The 21267-nt window shown below is 41.8% G+C and overlaps 1 protein-coding gene across 4 annotated transcripts in view; it reads right to left on the bottom strand.

Annotated features, from left to right (window-relative positions):
* Positions 1–2735: 2735 nt before the first annotated feature.
* NCOR1 (nuclear receptor corepressor 1) overlaps positions 2736–21267 on the bottom strand; it is a 54076-nt gene continuing 35544 nt past the window's right edge. For 3 of the 4 annotated variants that reach the window (XM_054286980.1, XM_054286982.1, XM_054286981.1), the window contains exons 21-47: positions 20492–20621; positions 20028–20223; positions 19312–19482; positions 18983–19143; positions 18494–18614; positions 18295–18396; positions 17711–17808; positions 16671–16839; positions 16098–16238; positions 14769–14852; positions 14033–14289; positions 13567–13927; positions 12829–13053; positions 11447–11656; positions 10645–10794; positions 9948–10121; positions 9327–9492; positions 8589–9085; positions 8029–8157; positions 7762–7922; positions 7376–7599; positions 6836–6973; positions 5666–5808; positions 5079–5132; positions 4596–4817; positions 4136–4318; positions 2736–3965 (exon numbers count right to left, since the gene is read on the bottom strand). In XM_054286980.1, the coding sequence (XP_054142955.1) occupies positions 3778–3965; positions 4136–4318; positions 4596–4817; positions 5079–5132; positions 5666–5808; positions 6836–6973; positions 7376–7599; positions 7762–7922; positions 8029–8157; positions 8589–9085; positions 9327–9492; positions 9948–10121; positions 10645–10794; positions 11447–11656; positions 12829–13053; positions 13567–13927; positions 14033–14289; positions 14769–14852; positions 16098–16238; positions 16671–16839; positions 17711–17808; positions 18295–18396; positions 18494–18614; positions 18983–19143; positions 19312–19482; positions 20028–20223; positions 20492–20621 (4855 nt within the window). In that variant the 3' untranslated portion in view covers positions 2736–3777. The remainder of the gene's footprint in view (positions 3966–4135; positions 4319–4595; positions 4818–5078; positions 5133–5665; positions 5809–6835; positions 6974–7375; positions 7600–7761; positions 7923–8028; positions 8158–8588; positions 9086–9326; positions 9493–9947; positions 10122–10644; positions 10795–11446; positions 11657–12828; positions 13054–13566; positions 13928–14032; positions 14290–14768; positions 14853–16097; positions 16239–16670; positions 16840–17710; positions 17809–18294; positions 18397–18493; positions 18615–18982; positions 19144–19311; positions 19483–20027; positions 20224–20491; positions 20622–21267) is intronic. The other variant, XM_054286983.1, reaches the window with a different exon arrangement.

The raw sequence follows: 21267 nt of genomic DNA on the forward strand, positions 1-21267 counted from the left end.
TTTGTGGTGTAGTCTGTGGTTTGACTGACCTGCTGTGCTAAGTGATTTAATTTTGGCTGCCTAAGTGCAAGTTTGGTCTGGTATTAACACTGTGTTAGAGTCAGTTTGCTACTCCTGCCTGCCCACACAAGTGTTCAGGTTCAAAACATGGCTGTCCTAGAGCAAGTCTTGAAAAGGAACAGGCAGGAATTGTCTCACTCTTTACATGCTGCACAGCACAGCAGGGGCTGTACTTCTATCAGTGCTGCAGTTCAGTGTGTTTGAACTGCAGCAGAGCATCTCCCAGGCTGTACCTGTCCTGCAACAGAGCTGCAGCTCCCTGTCCTGGGCCAACAGCTTGCCTGAAGATCAACATGTTTCTTAATTTCTTTTCATTTCTTCTTTTATCCAAAGATAGACGTTGTCCTCTCAGAGGAGGGGTGAGGCTGTTAGCACACAGAGCTGCTGTCAGAAATAAAACACTTGGCTGCAGTGGAGAGCACAGGGAGTGCCAGAGGTGTCTTCTCCCTTGGATAGGTCAGCGCTTGAATGCTGAGGCTTCCTGTTGGAAAAGATGCTGTATACAAACCCAGCTTTGTCAGCTACTGCCTTCATGTGAATCAAGCATCAACAGCTGCTTTAGACAACAAAATTTCTCAGTTCTGCCCTGCCAGGAAGCCTGATGTTAAAGAAAGAGGAGAATTAAACCAGAAATCACCAAATCCATATTTAGTTAGGATAGTAGAACTAATTCTGTTACTATTTTAACCTCTCAGCTGTCAGAACTGCAGCTGGTTGGTACAACCCTCAATGTAATTACATCATTATTAATTTACTTACAGTAGCAGCTTCACCTCTGAACTCTGAGCTAAGAGGAGGAGGCACACAGGTTTTCTAGAGCAGAAGTTCATGGAAGCTGGAAAACTTCAGTCACATACAGAGCTTTGTTCTCAGCAAGCTAGGAAATAAAAACAGGGCTGTACTGACAGAAAGGCCCTGGCACATTAGAGCCAACCTTCCCTCAAGTGCTGGGTTTGGGGTTTGAAGCAGCAGAGCTTGGAGGGCAGCAGTGTCACCTGGAGCCCTGCAGCACCCTGGGAGCAGGGTCTTGCCTGATGCTGCAAAACAAAAGGGAGACACAGGAAAAGCAAGTGGAGAACTGATCCCCTTTATTGATTGGTCTGAATCCAGAAGTCACTGTCTAGTGAAGACATTGTGTGGAAATTATGATGCATGGGTTTTTCAAGTCTTAAATGATTTCATATCAGAATCACGAACCATATCAAGATGAAAGCATTGTGAAAGCGCTGATCAGAAATCAGGTAAAAATTTGTAGTAAACTACACTTTGTAAACATGACTTACAAACACCTTCCTGTCTGAAACAGGGCAGATGTAATTCCATACTTGAAGATTACTGGAATTGTGGTAAACCCTAACTTAGGCTCTGGAGAGGTTTTTACACTGGAGAAGTTAAAACTCGGATAACAAACAAAAAAAAGCAGCAACATTTTATGTGCAAATGCCACTCAAACTGTATCTTAGGAGATTGTGACTATCCTACTTTGGATATCTTGCTGCTGCTGCAGCAGTAACATGAAGCTTTGCAATGAACATGCTATACTTACTGTACAGGTAGCAAAGACATTTGTCTGTACATGCCTCTTTCACATTGTATTTGTTACACTAAGAAAGTGAGAACAAGTGAGTTTAAGAATGGAACTTAACTCTCCACTCCAAATTTAAATCTACAAAAAGGGCAGATCGTTTTCCAGTATATGTTGCTGTGGGAACCAAAAAAGAAAGTTAAAATAAGAGCACAGGTCTACAAACAGGATGAAAACTTCACTGCTTCAAGCCAGAAGGGTAAAGGAAGGGAGGATGAGAGAAATCTTTCTCAGAGAAAGACTGCAAGGAGATTTAAGACTGCCAACAGATCTATTATGATGCAGTGTTTACAAAAAGTAGCAAAATAGTTCTGTATTTTCAACAGTGTCAAGTTTCCAAATGAGTTCCTTTGGAATTTTGTTTCCCACACTTGGGGCAAAAAGGCTTTCCTTAAAGGACTGAAAATAAATTTGCTATTGATAAATAGTTCTGTGCTTCTTCCTGTTTGTAAGTGGACCACGGCAGTCCCTGGGCTGCAGAGCTCACAGGACTCGAGGTTACACACTGCATTACACCTCCCATACAACGCATCACAAATACAGCAAATCCCAAAATATTTCTCACTGGAAATAACTCCAAGGCAAAGACCCTGTTGATGAATGAGATGCAAAAGCAGTTTGGAATCTGACAGACCACGCCACCCCCCAGCTCAGTGCTATCTGTCAATCAGTCCTTCTACCCCAGAAGATGTGAATTCACTTCCTGAGGTCAGTGCAGCATAAAATGAAGATGCTTTTGGAGATGGATGTCAGGACAGCCTGTGCCATCACTGCCCAGATGGATGAATGTGTACATGAGCTACAAGCACATCATAGCAAGCATTGATAGATGAACGATTCAGGAGACTCTCCTAGTACCATATACAATTTAAAAATAAAAATCACCCTAACAAGTATTGCACACTTCAGGAGTTAAGCCAAGCATTTGTAAGGACTTCCACCAAAGGCTTGCTTAGAGGGACAGGGACTGGGACGCAGACTTCAAAATAATTATTACATAAAGATTTTAAAATCAGATTGGAGGAAGGAAAAAAATCACAGTACCTATTTCAAACTGGTTGTAACAGAAGCCAAGTAGTTGACTCGTGTGTTGCTCAATTATTCTATAAAAGCACTTTGTTTTATTTAAACTTGGGATGTGGAGCTTTTTCTTCTTAAAGGATTTATCAACCCACCCAGAGCCTCTGTTCAGAAAAGCCATTTGCTGTGGTTAAATATGACAGTAAAATTTAGTAGCCTGTTTTGACTGCATACAATGCAGAAACAGAGAACACTAAGAATAGGCTTTTAGGGCACAGTTAAAATTCCCAGTGTGCATAACAGTGAGGTATGCCTCCAGAAGCTGTTCTTTTTTTGTTTCTTTAACCTTTTAAAAATGAACCATAACATACCCATGCAATAATATTTCTGCAGTGTTGCTAAATAAAACCAACTGCACCAAAAATTTACAATGTGGCAGAATTTCAAATTCCAAAGAAATATATCATCTTATTCCAGCGAACTGGAGTTATGTTAATGTACAGAATTCACTAAGGGGTCAGTCTTAAAAATCAACATTTTCACAAGAGCTTGAACACCACTGAGAAAGTGTCTAGGGAAAAAAATTATATAAAAGCACAATGCCTGCAGGAAGTAGCATGGCATTAAATGGGCAATGATGGTTGGGAGATTGGGGTTCTGGTTAGGTTAGGCTGAGAGGGAGGCTAGGGTTATGAAGAGTATTCTACACTGGAGAAAATGCTTAAAAAAAATTACAAAATGACCCCCAAAGTTTAGGCAATGATTTGAACATAAGTACACCAGATACTATAGCAAGGGAAAAAAACACTGCAAAAAGTACTCTCTATTTACAGAAGAATGATTTAAAAGACATTATGGTTTTCTTTACAAATAGATGTAGAGCAGGAATAGTCCACATTTTTAAAAACTCTTTACATATTTATCTTTAGTAAGTCAACCTTCTCGACCACAATCCTCCAACACACACACCCTGTGCAGAAGGCATTTCACGGACTCTCCAGCAATTCTTCATTGTGTGGCCCTTGCTCTCTTGGAAAGTCTCTGTGGGCACAAGTCAAAAATAGATTTCTTTTTTTGACCCGCAAATTAAAAAAAAAAAAAATCTGCATAGTTCAGTCATCACTGTCAGATAGAGTCTCATATTGTGCTGAAAGCAGTGGTGCAGGCTCTCGCTCCCAGATCCTGTTCTGTGGGTGAGTGGTTGCTTGGCTCATGGACGGGGGGGCACAGGCGATGGAGGTCGGGGGGGTGCTGCTCAGCATCCTCATGGTCAGAGGGTTGTATGGAAACTGGGTGGAACCTGCATCAAAAGGCAAAAACATGAGCTGTTCTGAGGGATCTGGGTTGGCCTGGGTTGTGACAATTGGCAGAAAATCCACTGCAGAAAAGCCCCAATGCTGGGAGCTTCTGGCCAATATCCAGTACAACATCTGAGACTGCAAACACCTTTGAAAGAAGCCCCTTCCTCACCTGTTGATGAAGGCCTGTCTTCCCAGGCCCAAACTGGAGTCTGTCTGTGGTAGTCCCCTTCTGAATGTACAGATGAGACAGAAGAAGGTCTTTCAGTTCCCAAATATCCCTGCCCAGGAATTGGAGACTTTGACTTCCTACTGTTTGACTTGCCGATGAGCTTCTGCTTGCTGACTGCCCCACCTGGCAACACAAGGCACAGATTTCACCAACCACATTTTAGCCTCTGTGTTTGTTTCTAGAAATGATCAGGTAGCACTGAGAAGCTTTAGGTATCCAATACACCCTGTTCTTCTTTTCCTGTTCCATCAGTGTTGCTGGAAAAGCCAGAACAACAAATGCAAACACCACCTCTGCCAATTACAGAGGAAAGACAGTGATTTTCAGCGATACCACGTTATTCAAAGCCTTGATTTATTTATTTTCTTTGAGGCCCTGGGATATCTGGGAGCTGCAATACCTGAATTTGGAGATGGATTGGCTTCTTCCCTCCGTGTCTCATTAGTCGCCGGCACCGCGGCGCCGGAGCTGCCCGGGGCCACGGCGAGAGGCTGGGACATGACCACCCCGTGCTCCTCACTCTTGTCATCAAAGTTCCCCATCAGTGCTTTCCTAATAATGTCCTCCAGACCCAGATTACTGGCAGGATCTGCAAAGGAGTGACCCCTAGAACTGACTGCACCTGGGAGAGAAGAGAAAACACAGGGAAAGGTGGGAAGAGAGGCAGAAAGTGTATCTCAGAAATTACAAAGGGGTGTGGGGAAAGATTTGGTCATTTTGCTTTTCCTTATGGTGCAGGAATCAAGTTTTCATATAGGATATTAGCTTTTAAATTTGCACAATTTTCCTCTTTTACTGGACTCCCCAAAGAGTATAAATTTAAAGTATTAAAGACATTACATTTTTCTGGAACATATGTTGTTTCTTTCATTGAAGAACTTACCTGAGGTAGTGACTGCTGGCAAATTGAATATTTCAGTCCCTGGCTGAGCAGTTGCTGCAATTAAAACACAACATTTCACTGAATTTTTCAGTAGTGATGATCACTAAGTGATCAGCAGTAGCCCTACTTCCCCAAAAAAAAGCAAAAATATAGTTCTAGTATCATATTCCATAATGTCAGTGTTCATTACTGAAATTATATTAAAATGCTGTTTAAAAGACAATCATAAGAGCCAAGAAAACAAAACTATTTCATTTCAAGACACCTTTCCAAATAGGAAAAGGTGTAGGCATTGATACAAAGCAAATTACAGACACAGTTAGAATAATGTCAGGTTTTAACATCTCTCTCATAAATTATGTGGTTCGCACCTCTTAAATTAAATGCAAGAATGATGCGACATACAAGAGTATATGAAAATAATCTAACCTTCTAGTTCTATGTTCATAAATTATTATATGTGTTTTATATTAATAGATTTATATTAATTTGTATTATTTGATCATATTTAGGTCAAGACATCTGCAGGTGAAAGTCACATGAAGCTTAAGCTGGAAAAATTGAGTGAAAAGGCAAGTCCTGCATACCCATGTCAGAGTCACCTCCACCAGATGAGTTCAGCTTTCGAAATATCTCCTGTTTCTTGGATTTTACCATTGGTGAAGTGTTCTCAAGTTTGGTGAAAAACGAAGGCAGGTAACTGATACTGCCTGGAGAGCGAGAGTCAGTCCTGCCAAGACCAACACGTGTCAAAGAGACAGAACTTGTAAGATGCACATTTAAACCTTCCCAAAAGCAGTCAGACAGAAACCACCAACAGTCATATCAACACTGGGGGGCTCAATAATAACTGAGATTGCTTAAGCAACAGCAATCTGACAAATAAGCTTCAATTAAAAAACCAAACAACGCATACGTAAATTAAAAAATAATCTAAAAATGAAGTAAAAAATAATCTAGATCTCCTAGTCCAAGATCCTTACATTTCTAAAAAGTGCAATATCCCCTTCCATGTTTCTGGAAATCCCTTTGCATCTACCTAACATCCATCATGGACCATGACAGCCCTGCAGCAACTGCAGAGTGGAAAACCCCAATAAAATTAGAATCAGTTTCACCAACATGAGGCTGAAATCAGTACTTTGGGTGCTCTGCCTTGCTCAGCAGGGCAAAACAGGAGCTCCCACTCCAGTGTGCATCTCCCACACGTTTGCAGACACCAGCACTGCCAGGGAGCCCGTGAAGGTTCTGTGCAGTTTTGGGGTGCAGATCTGACAGACTGGGACAGGGTTGCCCCATGCATGGACACCCCACTTCACCCCTCCTGGAACCTCCTTAGCTTAGTGATATTTCAAGTGGTTCCTCCCCTCTCCACCAGGACAGTAACCAGGAATCCAACCAGGCAGGAAAAGAGTGAATGATTTAATAAAATCTGTGACCTTTCTCAAAACTCACTTCAGTTTTACAGAACTGGCAACCACGAGGAGTTTTACTCTAACATTCTCTCAGATGTGACACAGAACACTCTGCTTGCACCAAGAAACTTAAGACAGAGCACCAACATGTGACCTTTCCCTCAGCCTTCCCAAAGCACCTCCCAAATCGCAAGTTTTGGATGTTAGTGCAGAAGGATTGACAGTGATTAACAACTTGCCTATGGCACCAGAGGAAGGTCAGTTGAATTGCTCTTTAATAAAGGCACAGTTTGCAGCACAAATATTCAGAATTATGTCTTTAAAAGTCAGTTTTACACCCACCTCTGTTCAGTAGGCTCAGTTCTTTGGGAAAGCAAAAGAACATTTTCCTGTTTCTCGTGTACAACCGGGACCTGAGGTGGCGAGATTGGCTCGTAGGGCTCTGAGGGGACATGACTCCTCTCTGGAGATTTTCCAGGCCTACATCCACAATTCAGAGACAGATAATTACTCTCAATGCATGTACAGCAGTAGTTAACTCATGTAATTTTACAGTTCCTACATAAGTGCCTATGTGTAGTTACATGTTACATGCTTTAGTGAGCTTAAAAGGATGACAATGCATTGTCCATAACAACTCTGGTAAATTTTAAGTTATTACATGTTTTCATGTCTAAAGACTGGATATTAGGAGAAGTAGCAAAGGGAAAACAGCTATAAGTTATGTTATGGAGCCAAGCAATTGGTGAAAGAGTCGGAGACAGACTTTGCCTAAAAATAAGATCAAAAGGTGCCTTTACTTCCAATCTCCACCAAGATTACTGCACCATGTCATATCTGGGCATCAATTAAACTTGCAGTTAGACTGAATCCCTGCATTACCTTCCCCTGGCCTTGTCAGAGAGGTTCTCAGGGGACACTCTGGCCCCTGGCCGCTGGTGGTGCACGGGCTGTGGCTGCGCCTCGGGGCTGTAGCGGCTCGAGGTCTTTGCCCGGCCAGAAGCAGGAGCTGGAGCAGGGCTGGAATTCTGGAATGTAGTGGTGGGAGGCTGCAAAGAGGCCTGAGAAGCTGCTTGGTTTCTAGCAAAGTCTTGTGTGATAATTTGCTGGATGTCACCAAAAGAAACAGAAAAGAGATTTTGATTAGACACTGGCCACAGTGTAGGTATTCATGAACTAGACAAGCCTAATGGCAACAAATGAGGTTATAAATTCAGATATAATGTTTTGTAATACTCCCAAATAAAAGCCATAATTATAAAACCTACACAGATGTGATCAGCAAGGGTGATGAGCCGATGGGTCCTGGGCACGTGGGCCATGCCCTCTGCCTGGGAAGAGGGAGGTGGAGGTTGCTGGGGTGAGGGGGGCTCCTGCTGTGTCCTGTAGCGGTGAATGGGGCCCTCGTACGGCCTGTTGGGGTCAGCTGCTTGGAACAGAAAACATCACTCTGTTAAGCCTCAAGGTTTGAAACTTCCGTACTTACAAATCTAAAAAAGGTGACTGTGAAAATATTTCCATGTAGATGAACTTACTCTCTGCCTGGCTTGGTTTGGGTGTCTCTTGTTGATAGGGCTGCAGCTTTTCTTGAGCAGGTACAGGTGAATTTGCAGGGCTGATCACCTCAATGGCATCTCCAGGAGCTTCATACCGGTGTGAGGACACTGAATATCAAGCAAAGGTTGTGGAATAAGATGTAAATATGACAGAAAAATTTTGTTGCCTATACTTAGCAACACCAGTAAAATGGCACCAGTGAATGAAAGTCAAAACACTGTTGCCTTCTCATGATAACCATGGTGATCAAATACTTCCATGAAACAGTGTTCCAACATAAACAAAGTAATTTTCAGTTTCCTGAATTCTGAAAATGTTACTCTTATGATCCTGCATTCCTGCTGTAGCATGGAATCTGAATAAAGCAAACAGCTCCGATTTTGCAAGAGTAACTACAGGCAAAAACTGTATTTGTCTATCAAGTGTTTCTGCTTTGCAGAGCTGAATATTTTATCATTAAACATCTGAATCATTTCACATCATTTCCCTAAAGGCTAAGACAGACAGCAAAGAAGTAGAGAGTGACTAAGATACGTACAACTACTGGAAGAATCTGAACTTTGAGAGCCCCTATCTCGAGCATCCTTGTCTGAAGCAATCTGGCGAGTGATGATCACATCTATGAAGTTAGCAGCAGTAATTGTGGTCTTTCCTCGAGTTCTCAGCTCTTCCTCGTACCTGGATTTAGGAGGAGGTCCTTTCTCTTTACCAGCCTCTGAATAGACTACTGATGAGGTCTGTCCCTGGGACTTGCCACTAGAGTAATTGGCAGATGTATAGGGGCACTGCACAGGCCTCTTTTCTACCTCCAAGGTCTTCTGCTCCATCTGCTGTTGGTCAGTCACCACAGCTGACCTGCGGCCCATGTTCTCTTCTATCCTGGTTCCTTCGTGCTTGCTCTCCTTTGCTTTGGCAACTTCCATCTGAGGAGCAGAGGCTGCAGCATCCACAAGGGCTGCCAGGGCATCAGCAGCAGTGTTGTAACGGGAAGCTGGCAAGCCTTGGGTGATAGAGGGAGCTCCAGGGGTGAGCTGCCTGTGGGCAAACATTGAACAGCCTCAATTACATCACATGGAAAGAACTAGAGCCATGAACACAATAAAGCAAAGCTTTTCTGATGCTACTTTCTACCCAAAGTGCACTGATGAAAATGCTCTGATATATCCAAGAATCCACTACACTTCATATAGTGAAATATCCTTAACCCTAAACCCACTTTTTAATAAGCTGAAATATTGGAACAGATATCTGTACCACATTAACTTCTAACACATACATGATACGTAGCTGAGCAGCAGGATCCAAAGGTGTGATTACACTTGTCCCATTGGTTCCTTGGAATATACTTGGCCTTTGCTGCAGAATGTTTTCCTGGCTTCTGACAGAGGGGGATGGGGACCGGACGTATCCATGGCTGCCGGGTCTGCCAGGCTGCTCTGCACCTGCAGGACAGAGTGGAGGGGAACAAACCAAAATAAAGGATTACTCTTACAACAGTGTAGCACTGTGCATCACTGCTCCCACATCCCCTCCCAGTTGTCTCCACCACTCTGGATACTCTTATAACAATGCAGGACTATGTATCAATGCTGCCTCCTCCACATCCCTTCCCAGCTGTCTCCACCACTCTGGATGAGATTTAAATCTGTTCACAGTGCTCTAAATGACATGCAAGCTGTGCTAGTGACAATGAGGATTCACTCCTCTTTGGGTGCTACATTGCTTTGAGAGAAAGTTGCAGAAGCTGCAATTATGACCAGAACTGCTGGGCAACAGCAACCTGCCTAAAGTGCAGAGTAAAAGCAAACTGTAAATGGTATTTGCTATCAGTGACTGCAGAAAATGAGCAGTTACAGTGTACAAGACAAGTGATCCAAGTGTGTCCATGTGCCCTCACCTGGTCGGAGATAAAGTTCAGCAGGGACTGAGGTGATTCTCTCCCTCTCTCGTTCCCGTTCTCGTTCCCGCTCTCGTTCACGTTCCCTCTCCCTTTCCCGCTCCTTCTCCCTCTCCCTTTCCCGTTCCCTTTCAGCATTTGCAGCTGCAGAAGCTGCCAGGTGTGTGGGGTGTCCTGGAAGGTCCATAAGGTAAAATGAAGGGGCAAAGAAATTTACTTAAGTGAAGCATGCAATGTAAACACTTGCCTATATATTTTGCCATACACTTCCAGCAAAATTTCCCAAATACATTTTAATTCCACTAAAGACTATTCACTTATCTAGGAAGACAAAAGCTTAACACACAGTGACAGTGGAAGGCTCAAAAGCCTTTTACTAAAGTGGTTCTATAAAGTTACAGCTTCTAGACCCCAATTCTACCCTTCAACACATGTAAAGTGGGGTTAGTGAATTATAATCAAATTACTACAAATAAAGACCTGACAGAATGAGGCAAATTCAGAATTTGACAGTGCTTCTACTGTAACTACACAGGATATCATCAAAACCCCTTTGCTATCCAAGTGAGAGGTGCATGCAAAAAGCATCTCCTGAGAAAACATCAAAAGAAGACATTAATGAAAGCTGAATAAAGATGGTCAATCCTCTCAGCATGTCAGACAATGAAAGCCATCACCAAGCCATGAGAGCTCTTACCTGGTGACAGAGAAGCAGGGTTGTAAGGCCTGGGAGGGAAGGTAAGCTGGGTGCCAGGGATGTATGTGATTCTCTCCATGGGTGGGGTGCTGGTTCCTCCAGGATGAGGCACTAAGATAGTGGGGGCCATATTGTTCAGGTCAATGATTCCTGTCAGGACATGACACACGTGAGAATGGCCACTCCAGGACATGGTCTACACAGTCAGCAATGAATGTTTGGTGGAGAAAATACAAGACTAAGGCAAGTGTGGAGCTATATTTCATCTGGTTATCCTCTCTTAAATCCGTCAATCAGCAATTTAGGAACATACAAAGTCAGAATTTGCATTTGTAGCCCTCCCTTTAATTGCCCTTTGGGAAAATGCACTTCACTTCGACTCAATAATCTCATCTTTTAGCAATTTTGGGTATTACCCAAAAAATAAAACAATCAGCATTGTTATCACAAACATTACACTTCTGGCTCTTGCTTTTATATTCTTTTTGAAGAAGATATCATTTTGATATAACTCTCTTTTCTGAAGTTTGATGGTGAGCTAAATATGGTTCTGATCACCAATTTAAACAAGCAGAAAACAACCTGCCTCTTGAACACCAGCAACTCTCAGAGACTTCTCCTTAAAAATATTGATTATAGAGGTGCTTTTCCTTTCCACAAAAGGCAGTTTCCAAATGAGCTGTGAGACATCCATGATCACAAACACATTTATACACCCGGCCTTACATGAGTGCATCCAAACCACAGCTGGCACAGCCAAAACACCCTTTCGAGAGGATTACAGAAAGAGAGCCAAGCCCACCTCGTGCTCCTGCATAAGGGAGTGCCAGAGTTTGCTCCCTGGGGGACAAGCCCCTGGTGACATCGGGCCGGAGGTTGACCTGCATCTGCTGGGAGGTGATGTAGTCGTTGAGGATGGTCTGCCGCGTGTTCTCCATGGCGTACAGCTGGTACTGGCTGGGGTACCCCGGCGTGGGGGACAGCTGCCTTTGGAACAGGTAAGCAGCAGCAGCTGAGGGTGACAGCAGGGAAAAAGAGGCATTTAGGAAGCAGGATGATTGTGGATTAAATGAAACATTCAGCTGTTGTCATGGACATATTTTATGAAAAATCCTTTCATTAGGATCTTTTCTCCTGAGAAGCTGAGAGGCCTCAGAAAGGAAATGTAAACAATAATTATCTGCTGCTGTGGAATGCGACAGGTGGATCTGTGATTGGTCTCATGGGGTTGTTTTTAATTAATGGCCAATAAAAGTCCAGCTGTCTTGGACTCTTTGGTCAGTCACAAGATTTTATTATCATTCCTTTTCTATCCTTGCTGGCCTTCTGATGAAATCCTTTCTTCTATTATTTTAGCATAGTTTTAATATATAATTTTCTTTTAATATAATATATATAATAAAATAATAAATCAGCCTTCTGAAACATGGAGCCAAGATTCTCATCTCTTCCCTTGTCCTGGGACCCCTGTGAACACCACCACAAGGTGTTTGTAAAGCTTCAATAAGAGGTGCTATCAAGTCTCTCTAGTTGGTGGTAAATGAGTGAAAATAGCATTTTAATACTGGTGTTTTATTGAATTTCTGAACTAGATGCACACTGAAAGTGCTAAACAATCCAGATTGGACAGATGACTTTAACAGAACTATAAATCCTGAAATTCTGAAAATGTAAAAGGCTGAAATACCCAAAGAATTAGAAAATACCTCAGAGAAGTTACCTGAGGGATAGGTTAAAAGGAAGTCACTGTATTTAATATCACCTGATTATCTTTCAGTGAAAATAATCAGTCTTGAACAGAGGACTTATATAAGTCTATATATAATTATATAGAATTACACTTTAATTCTCTAGCCTCTTCCACATCCTTCTTTGTAAAACTTTCCTGAAGGCTTTTAACACATTCCATGAATGCTTTTCTATAAATACTGTGAACTTTTTAACCAAACAGAAGCAAATTTCAGGCAGCTCTGAAGGGAATTTACAACATTATAAAATACTAATTTAAGTATCTTGGTTAGATATTAAATCACCACTAAACTGATATAAAATCATAGCAGTAAATACTTACATCTTTATAAATTATATTTGGCCATTGATAACTGCCTTATAAAGGTATCCTTTCTGTATATCAGAGCTCACAGTATTTTTAAAACTAAAAAAAGCCAACACAAATGTATTTACCAGGATCCAGAGCCCTGTGAAATGGCATAGCAGGATCTAAATGGGGAGGGAGGTGACCCCTGTAGACTTCAGGAGTTGCTCCTCTGTGGTGAGGGTCAAAAGGACTGTGAGCCACTACAGGATCAACCCCTGGCACTGGAGATTTTGCTGGCACACTCTCCCTCTGTGTTGGAGTGAGTGTGTTCTTCCTTTCATGATTTGTTGACTTCCCAGAAGATACTCCAGCTAAAAGCAATGAAAAATCCAAGTTAATAAAATGCTTATTTCTCTATTGAAAATTTAACTGTAAAAATACACTAGTTCCCAAGGAACATTTTCAATTACTGCAATACAACAGAGCACAGAGAATATTTTATATCACAAAACACTTCTGCTGAAAGACCTGTACTTTAAAACTAAGATTGTTTACACTTCACTAAAACACCTTCCTCATCTAGACATTTTAAAATCAGGAATAGCTTCTGCCCTTAAAACATTATCCTTATAGATACAACTTTCAGTGTGATCCATAATCAAATGCAAATTGAGACTGAATTGCATTCCCACTTCCCTCTTCTATTATGGCAGATTTTCATTTCCTTATTTCAATTAACAGCTTACAGCTTTCTAAAATTCATTCTAGCCAACTTCCAAATTGAGACTAGAATAAAGCCACTAGAATAAAATAAAGAAGAATGGAGTACATAAAAAATTCCAATAATAAAACCATTTGTCTTACTGTGGACAGGAATGACATACCCTCACTAACTCTATTCATCATGGGTGAACTCCTGGACATGGGACTCTGATAGTTCACAGGTGTCCTCCGAGCATTTGTATCATCATAAATCCCAGGGCTCAGCTGTGATTTGGGAGTTTCATGAAGGGTTGACCTGAGAACAGAGGGACCAGAGCTGACTACGGACGTGTGACGGGACCGCACGGCATCCCCGGTCTTCACATCTTCGTATTTTCCTCGCTCCACCACCTTCACGTTTTCTGGCACCATTTCCAGCTGAGGCATTCCCCGGGGCAGCTTGCTTGGTCCAGTGATTAAAGATTTTACATTGTGTTTGATGGCAGACTGGCCAGAGTTGCTTTCATATTTTATGGGTGTGCCCTGAAGAGGAGGAAAAGTTCAGGTTAAGGCCATGTAGTGGAAAAAACTCGCACAGCCTGAGCTGATTGACTCCTGTGTGAGTGTAACAGTGCTTTCTGCATTTACCTGAGATATGGAGCCTTCTATGATTGGCCTGCTTGTCTGCACCATTTCAGGAGTCTTGCGGCTCTCTTGGCTTAGGAGGTCCTGCCTGGGGATCTCGTGGATGGAGCGACCCATCTCCTTTATGGTGGTGACCCCATCGTAGGGCTTGCCCTTGGTGATGGCTCCTTCAAACGTCCTGATGGGAGGTGACTCCCTCTTGATCTGCTTGGGGTACTTCAAACCTTCTTCAAAACTTTCAGCTGTTGCCCTTGGTGTGCCTTTTATAGAAAGAAAGGGTCACGTGAATGGTAATAATAGCTGCTAAGTCTTTCTCTTCATAAGCAGAGTAATTCATTATATATAACAGTGAAGTTTTGGTTTGCTGTAGTCTGTGGTAAGATACTCAAAGTCTAAAAAAATCATCACAAAAATAATACTGAAAAATATACTACAGAAAACCTCCTGTTATTTCAGGTGCTGAAACAAAAGAAATAAATGTGATCATTTCTTCAAAAGTGCTGATTACCAAGTATTCATATTAAAAACTCTATTTTCCAATAAGAAATAAAATCTATGTTTACACACTAGCTTTGAACACAGCATATCAAAAAGCTGCTGATTTATGCTCTGAAAACTTTTCATAAAATAAGCTCCACATTTAACACAGCTCCCACAGTTAATAAGAGCTTTAAGGTTCAGAAATACAGGTTTTTGAGGATTAATTAATGCTCCCCTTTCTTAGCCTGCAATATCTCACCTTGCATTATAGAGCCAGACAAAACTGTTCTCTCCTTTAGTTCAGCGTGTGGGCTACCCCGAGGCAGTGCTCGGCAGATTAAACCTAAAATTAAAATGAAAACAATTTAGGGAATTAAACAAGTGTTAAAAAAAATTCAACCTCCAAACCAAGAAACCCCCTCCTTCTCACACATGAGAGATGATATCTGTACCCTGGCAGTGCCCAGAGGGCCAGGCCTCAGTATGCCAGGCATTGCAGCAACATGTTATAAACACCTCCTGCCCTAAAAAAATAATCTTTCAGTTCAAGTATTTGTGCTATTGCATAGTTGCAAGTTTTAACATATTTAGAAAACAGGAGGTGTTTTTTTATAATTAAGCTTAACCTTTGTTTCAAAAGCAGTCACTGCTTTTCTCACACTCCACTTTCCTTGCCTAGAAAGAAAGGTGTTCATGGTGGGAAGTGGAACCAAGAGAAAAAAATTTCAAAATATGTCTCAGCATGCTCCAAATTATCAAAGTTCATACTGAATCATTGGGGAAGAGATGAATTTACTGTGCCTACAGCAAGAATCTAAAAGTGCTTAAAACACTCAAAATTTTTCACAGTTCAAAGACAGAAAATGTGTCACTGATGAGACAAAGTTTGGAAATATCAGAGCAGCAACTTAGAGGCAACACTGAATTTCTGTGTGCAGCCTACAAACCTCACATTCACCTTGTTCCATTGGATGGACATGTCCACAAAATAGTCTCCAAGGGCTATCCAAAAAAATGGGACAAAATGTTTAAGGAGCCAGGCTCCATGGCTGAGGTAGGAAATATTTTCTTGTGTTTGTATTTTTACAAAACATCAGCAAAGTTATGTAATGACCTGCCTTGGCCTCTGCAGGCTTTGTTTGATTACAGTTTATTAAAACACCACAGCACTAGGGATGCCCTGAAGCAGGATCCTGCAGTTCAAAGAGGTTTTTTGCAGGAATGCAAAAGGTCAGGGCAGTGTGATATTAATATTTAACTAAAGGGTGTGGCAGAGGCTGTGCTGGTGTGACCCAGTGTTTGAGCTCCCCAGGACCACTGGGATTGTGCAGAGCCAGGGACATCTGTCAGATGTGCTGAGAGTTGGAAATGCCACCTGCAGTAGCAGCAGCTGTGGTAAAACAGAAAACTGGGATCTACTCCAGTCCTGCTTCCAACTGCAGTGCTCTAACTGCAATGTTATTGCAAGGATTTGGTCATTAGTGTAATTTAAATTTAACTTCCCTGTTAGTCTGCACCCTAAGAAAACTCTAAATGCTCTTGCATCAATGGATAAAAGATAAAACACCTTGCAAGCAGCTTTTTTTACCTTCCAGTGGTGCAGACCCTGGAGACTCCCTCAGAGACATCCCCTGCTTTATATTTCCTTCCATTGTATCATAGGTTCTCTTTAAACCAATTTCATGAGCAGTTCTGGGACTCCTTGTTCCTTCACGGACATTTTTAATAGCTGGCAAAATATACAAGAGTGTGGTCAGGAAATGTGGACAACAAAAAAGGACACATGAATATTACATTAATGAGACCACAGGTCATTAATATTTAAACAACACATCTTCAATATAATATTATAACATTAAATATCAATCTTAGAAAGATACTTTATAGTTTGTCAAAAAGGTACTTGTTAAGTTACTCATTTATCAATATTTCATTGAAGTTTAAAGTTATGTGATACATTTAGTTTTATTTTAATAGGGGTAATTTAAAACCTGGTTATTTACGCTTTCACAATACAATTTATTGACAGATAGGAAATAAATGGCAAAGGAATAGCTGAACTGTATTTTAAACACCCATCTGCTTGGAAGCAGAAACACTTCAGCTGTGGGTTATCAAAGCAGAACCTGACTTTGATCAGGTAGAATACACAAAGACTCACCATCATAAGATAGAATATGCCCACTTTTGCCTTCATAAATGACATGGCCCTTGGCTGAGGCCTCCTCCCTGCACTTCTCGGGGCTGCTGTCCTCGGTGGCCAGGCGGGTGATGGTTCCCTTGAGCAGCGCGTCGGCGGCGATGCCGGGCTGGGCCAGAGCTGGGGTACCCTGAGAGCAAACCCAGCACAGCAATCAATTCACAGCCTCTGAGGCTTTAGGGAACAGGGGGAGTGAAGGGGAAATACAACAAAACCAAAAAAAATTCATGGGTCTATAATACCAACTAATTTAACAAGTATGGCTTAAACTTCTGCCTCTATTATAGACACTTAGCAGAAATAATCTCACTCATATTTAGGTTATCTTGTTAAACAATATTACCAGTGTATTTACAACCTAGAACATTTAACCTATAAATACCATTTGGGGGAAGATAACATATACCTCATGGTGCCATTAGGTTTTATTTCTGTCCAAAGCAATGAAACCTCCTCCTCTCATCTCAAAACAGATGGTTCTCTGTACAAAGGGATGCCAAACCAACCAAAACAGCAGCATTTAAAATGGTAGGAACAAAAGGCCTGATGTTCCCTTCTTGGATTTAAATAGAATCTGCACAAGACTGGTTACAAAGGGATGCCAAACCAACCAAAACAGCAGCATTTAAAATGGTAGGAACAAAAGGCCTGAATTTCCCTTCTTGGATTTAAGTACAATCTGCACAAGACTGGTTACACTTGATTTGAATATTTGAACTCAGGTGTGATGCAATTTTCAGGAAAGTTGCCCTCAGTTAGGTTTACCAAAGGCTCTGGTATTATTTATTTGAAAACTCATATATATGAAGATGAAATCATGGTAATGCTGACTTCAGCAGTAGTGGGGTTTGAACATCTGATTGGATTGAAAGTTCTTTTCCCAAGGCAGTTCTTATCCTGTGTTAATAATTTACTTTTTCAGACATGCAAATACATTCACAGTGATAGTCTGAAGATGATCTGTTTTGCTACAGTCTTCCCAGCAGTGAAAGGTAAAATACCTGAGTTATGGAGCCTCTCAAAGAAGGAATGGTCTCAACTGAAACTTTATTGGTTGGAGTTCCTCGTGTTATGCTCCCCTCCTGTATTGTTGTGGTACCTGATTTGAAATAAAGACATTCTGATAAATCAGAGAATAAAAAAAATATCCACTCAATTTGAAATAATCAAAAATTCTATTGAGAGCTGTTAGTTTACATTAAAATACAGGGGAAATTTCAATTTAACAGCTGGCATATGAGGCAGTTAGGCTATTTCCTCTTTTAACATAGCCTTTTACAGACTGGAAGTATTTTATAGCATTAACTTACAGCAGTTAATTTATTTTGTTTTGATGGATTTGCTGTAGTGAGCAACTTTATTTTGAAATTGGGATGGCTCATAACAAATATTTTTAAGTGAGCCATGCAGACAGGAGGAGCCAGCTACAAATACACATGCCTTGGAAAACAGGGAACAAATTAACCCTGTAATCTTATGATTCTTATATAATCATAGAATACTTTAAAATAACACTTCAGCAGTTAATTCTCTTGGTTTTCTCAGGCTCTGACAAGAGTTTTTTAATCTGTGTGACTTTCTTTACCTCTCACCACACTTTCATGCTGTGCCCTGACCAGGAGTCCCTCAGGCTGGGAATTCTGGCTTCTGGGTGAGAATTCTTCTTGCTTGATATAGGGCAGAGAAGCTATTGAGGAGAAGAAAAAGGTTGAGGTTTTTAAATTTTCTTTAATTATGGATCATTAAATAGTCTGTATAAAACATGTCAGCTTTTCTTTCCTTACCAGATTTGGCTGACTCTTGCTGCCTTGGCAGCCCAAGGGATATAGAACCCACTGATGGCTTTGCAGTTTCTTGGGCGTAGGAAGCTTGACTGTGGGATGTTAAATAAGTGCCAGGTGTTCCCTGAAACAACAAATAGATGTTAATTCTTGTTTTTGGAATGAGAAGTCACATCTCTCTTTAAAGGAGAATGCTGAAACTACTGTGATCCTATCTGGAAATGCTACAGTGCCTCACTGTAGAGCACACAACAGCAGGAGTGGAGTGTCACTGGTAGTCTGGAGATGCAGGTCACCTAAACTGGATATCCATGCCATTAAATGTGGGTAAATGTTTCATTTCTAAAGCTCCTTTGGACTTTTAGAATTATATGTACAGGTAGGTCTTAAAGGTTAATGCTGTGATTCCATAAATGAGTACAAAAAGCTGAAGATTGGAGAAAGGGGAAAAAAAATGAAGCAAGACAGATTTTCAAATAATAGTTCTCTTACTTGTGAGATCGAGCCTCCCATGATGAAGGAAGGTTTTTCTGATGGCACACTGGTTTTGGAGGATGGAATGAGAGGTGGTGGTGGTCTGGTGGGTCTGGTTGTGGGCAGGCGAACTCCTTCAGGAATATTGGTTATCACCTGGTGAGGGGCTGGCTGGAGAACTTGAGGGGAAAAATTGTACATTAAACACTGCAGTGTGAACAGAAATAGCACAGTACAGCCTCACTGAGCTAGAAAAACACTGAGCACCTATTCACATGCACACACAGAAAATTATCTTCTACTAACTCAAAGTGTTTAGAGAATAATTTGATGCTCCAAATCTTTACCTGGAGGGACACTGTAGCGAGCTGCATTCATCTCAGGCTGGGGAGAGGCTTTATTGACTTCTCTTGGAGATAACCTGTAGGGTGATGCTGACCTTGTGGCTGCATTTTGCACTTGTGCTTCCTGTTCTATTCTCTTGACCTCAGCATAAGGCATATAGGCCACTGGTTTTCCTGGGAGGGGTGAAGAAATCAGAAAGAGAAGAACCCTGGGTTAGAAACTGGAGTCAAAAGGTCCAATTCACAGCACAGTTTTAAAGAAGGGACTACTCCAATGTTAGACACACCCAGCAGGTACAAACAGTGCAATTAAAAAGAAGTATTACTGTGTTCCAGCAAACTTTTGTGCCCTGTTTCAGTGCTCAGTGTTCATGTATGAGCACAGTTAAGATGAATGTTTTACTGCATGGAGTACACTCTCCCACCTACACCTTAAGCTTCTGGAAGGGCTCCCTTAGAACAGAATCATCTGCTCTTCACACCCCCATGCTCCATCTTTCTCTGTAGGAACAACTCATTTTTGGGTTTGACCCAACTGGAACAAGTTTTCTGCCTTAATATAAAGGGGCAACAAGGCAGCTGTTCAACAGTAAGTGCAGCAGAGGGGGCAGGTCCCTTCCAGCAAGTTCATTATAATTTCCTTATCACACTAAACTGCCACTCTCCAATGAGCAGCAGTGTAACACACAGACACAAAGCACAGCTGAGGGAACACCAACCTTCCCACTCCACACTGGGGCTCTTGGAGGTGCCACAGGGGCTCACAGCACCCCGATATTCCATGTCCAGCTGCTCCTGGCGCTGCCGCTGCTCCTCCAGCAGGGCTGACTCGTGCATGGCCTTGATGTGCCTCTGGTACAGGGCATAACCACTGACTGGGGTGCCCACAGGGACAGAGCAGGGGCTGCAGGAAACCTGGGGACAGCAAGGGGACAATGCCAGGGACACCCTCAGAGGCACTTCCTGGAGGAGCTGTGGAGCTCAGCTACCCCCTGCAGTCTGGGTGTTTCAAAAGGTTCACACCTGGTTTTAAGATACTTGGTTGTACTTAACCTACTTTCCCCATGAACAATACAATAAATAAAGCAAATAATATTTTTCTTCATTTGTTTAACAATTTTTTTCCTGACTAGATATAGGGGTAACAAACACTCCTTCAAACATCAATGAAAAGTGCCCATACCATAGGTGGGATGACAGCAGCTCGATGGTGGAGCTGTTGCAGGTCCATCTGCCCTTGCTTTATTGTGGATGATACCAGGATTGACCCAGTGGGATTCAACAGTGAGGGCTTTGACTCCCTGCTGAAGATACTGGAAAAAGAGATAGAAGGGAGAAATATTACCAAAAGAAGCAAGATTATACATCTTTAAAAATGTACAGCCACAACTCTTAAATTCAAAAAACCAACAAAATTATCAAAGTGGACAAAGAGCTGAAAAGTCACAACCACGTTGTGTTTTGTACCACAGCACATATGGTGGAAGAGGCAACAGATGCTGCTACATTTTCATAATACACAGAAATACCAAAATATGAGCTCAGAATCTCCCACATCAGAAATTTATGTGTGCAGCACTTACATCAATGCAACCTTCTTTGTAGAGAGTGCTTTGGAAAAACACCAAGGACAGGAAGGACTACATGTATTAAGTCCACAGAAAATTAACAGTAGTCTACAACAAAATTATTTCTCATGGAGGGCTAAGACATTTGTGGAAAGATGATGTTTGAAGAGGCAAGGGAGTGCACAAACACCATCACCTGCACTCTTCCAAAGCCCACATGCACTCCATGACACTGGATACTTTTGACATTTAAACATCTATCCCTGGCACTGTGTGTATATTAAACCATGGAGAGGGAGGGGGGCACTGGCTCCAGTGCCACGCTGGGGTGACACAGGAACTGCACCAACAGAACACTGAAAGGACTTCAAATACCCTCAGTGGTGTCAGT

The sequence above is a fragment of the Melozone crissalis genome, unplaced genomic scaffold (assembly GCF_028551555.1).
Source record: "Melozone crissalis strain CALT ecotype California unplaced genomic scaffold, PUWL_Pcris_2 ptg000057l_1, whole genome shotgun sequence".
Classification (NCBI taxonomy): Eukaryota; Metazoa; Chordata; class Aves; order Passeriformes; family Passerellidae; genus Melozone; species Melozone crissalis.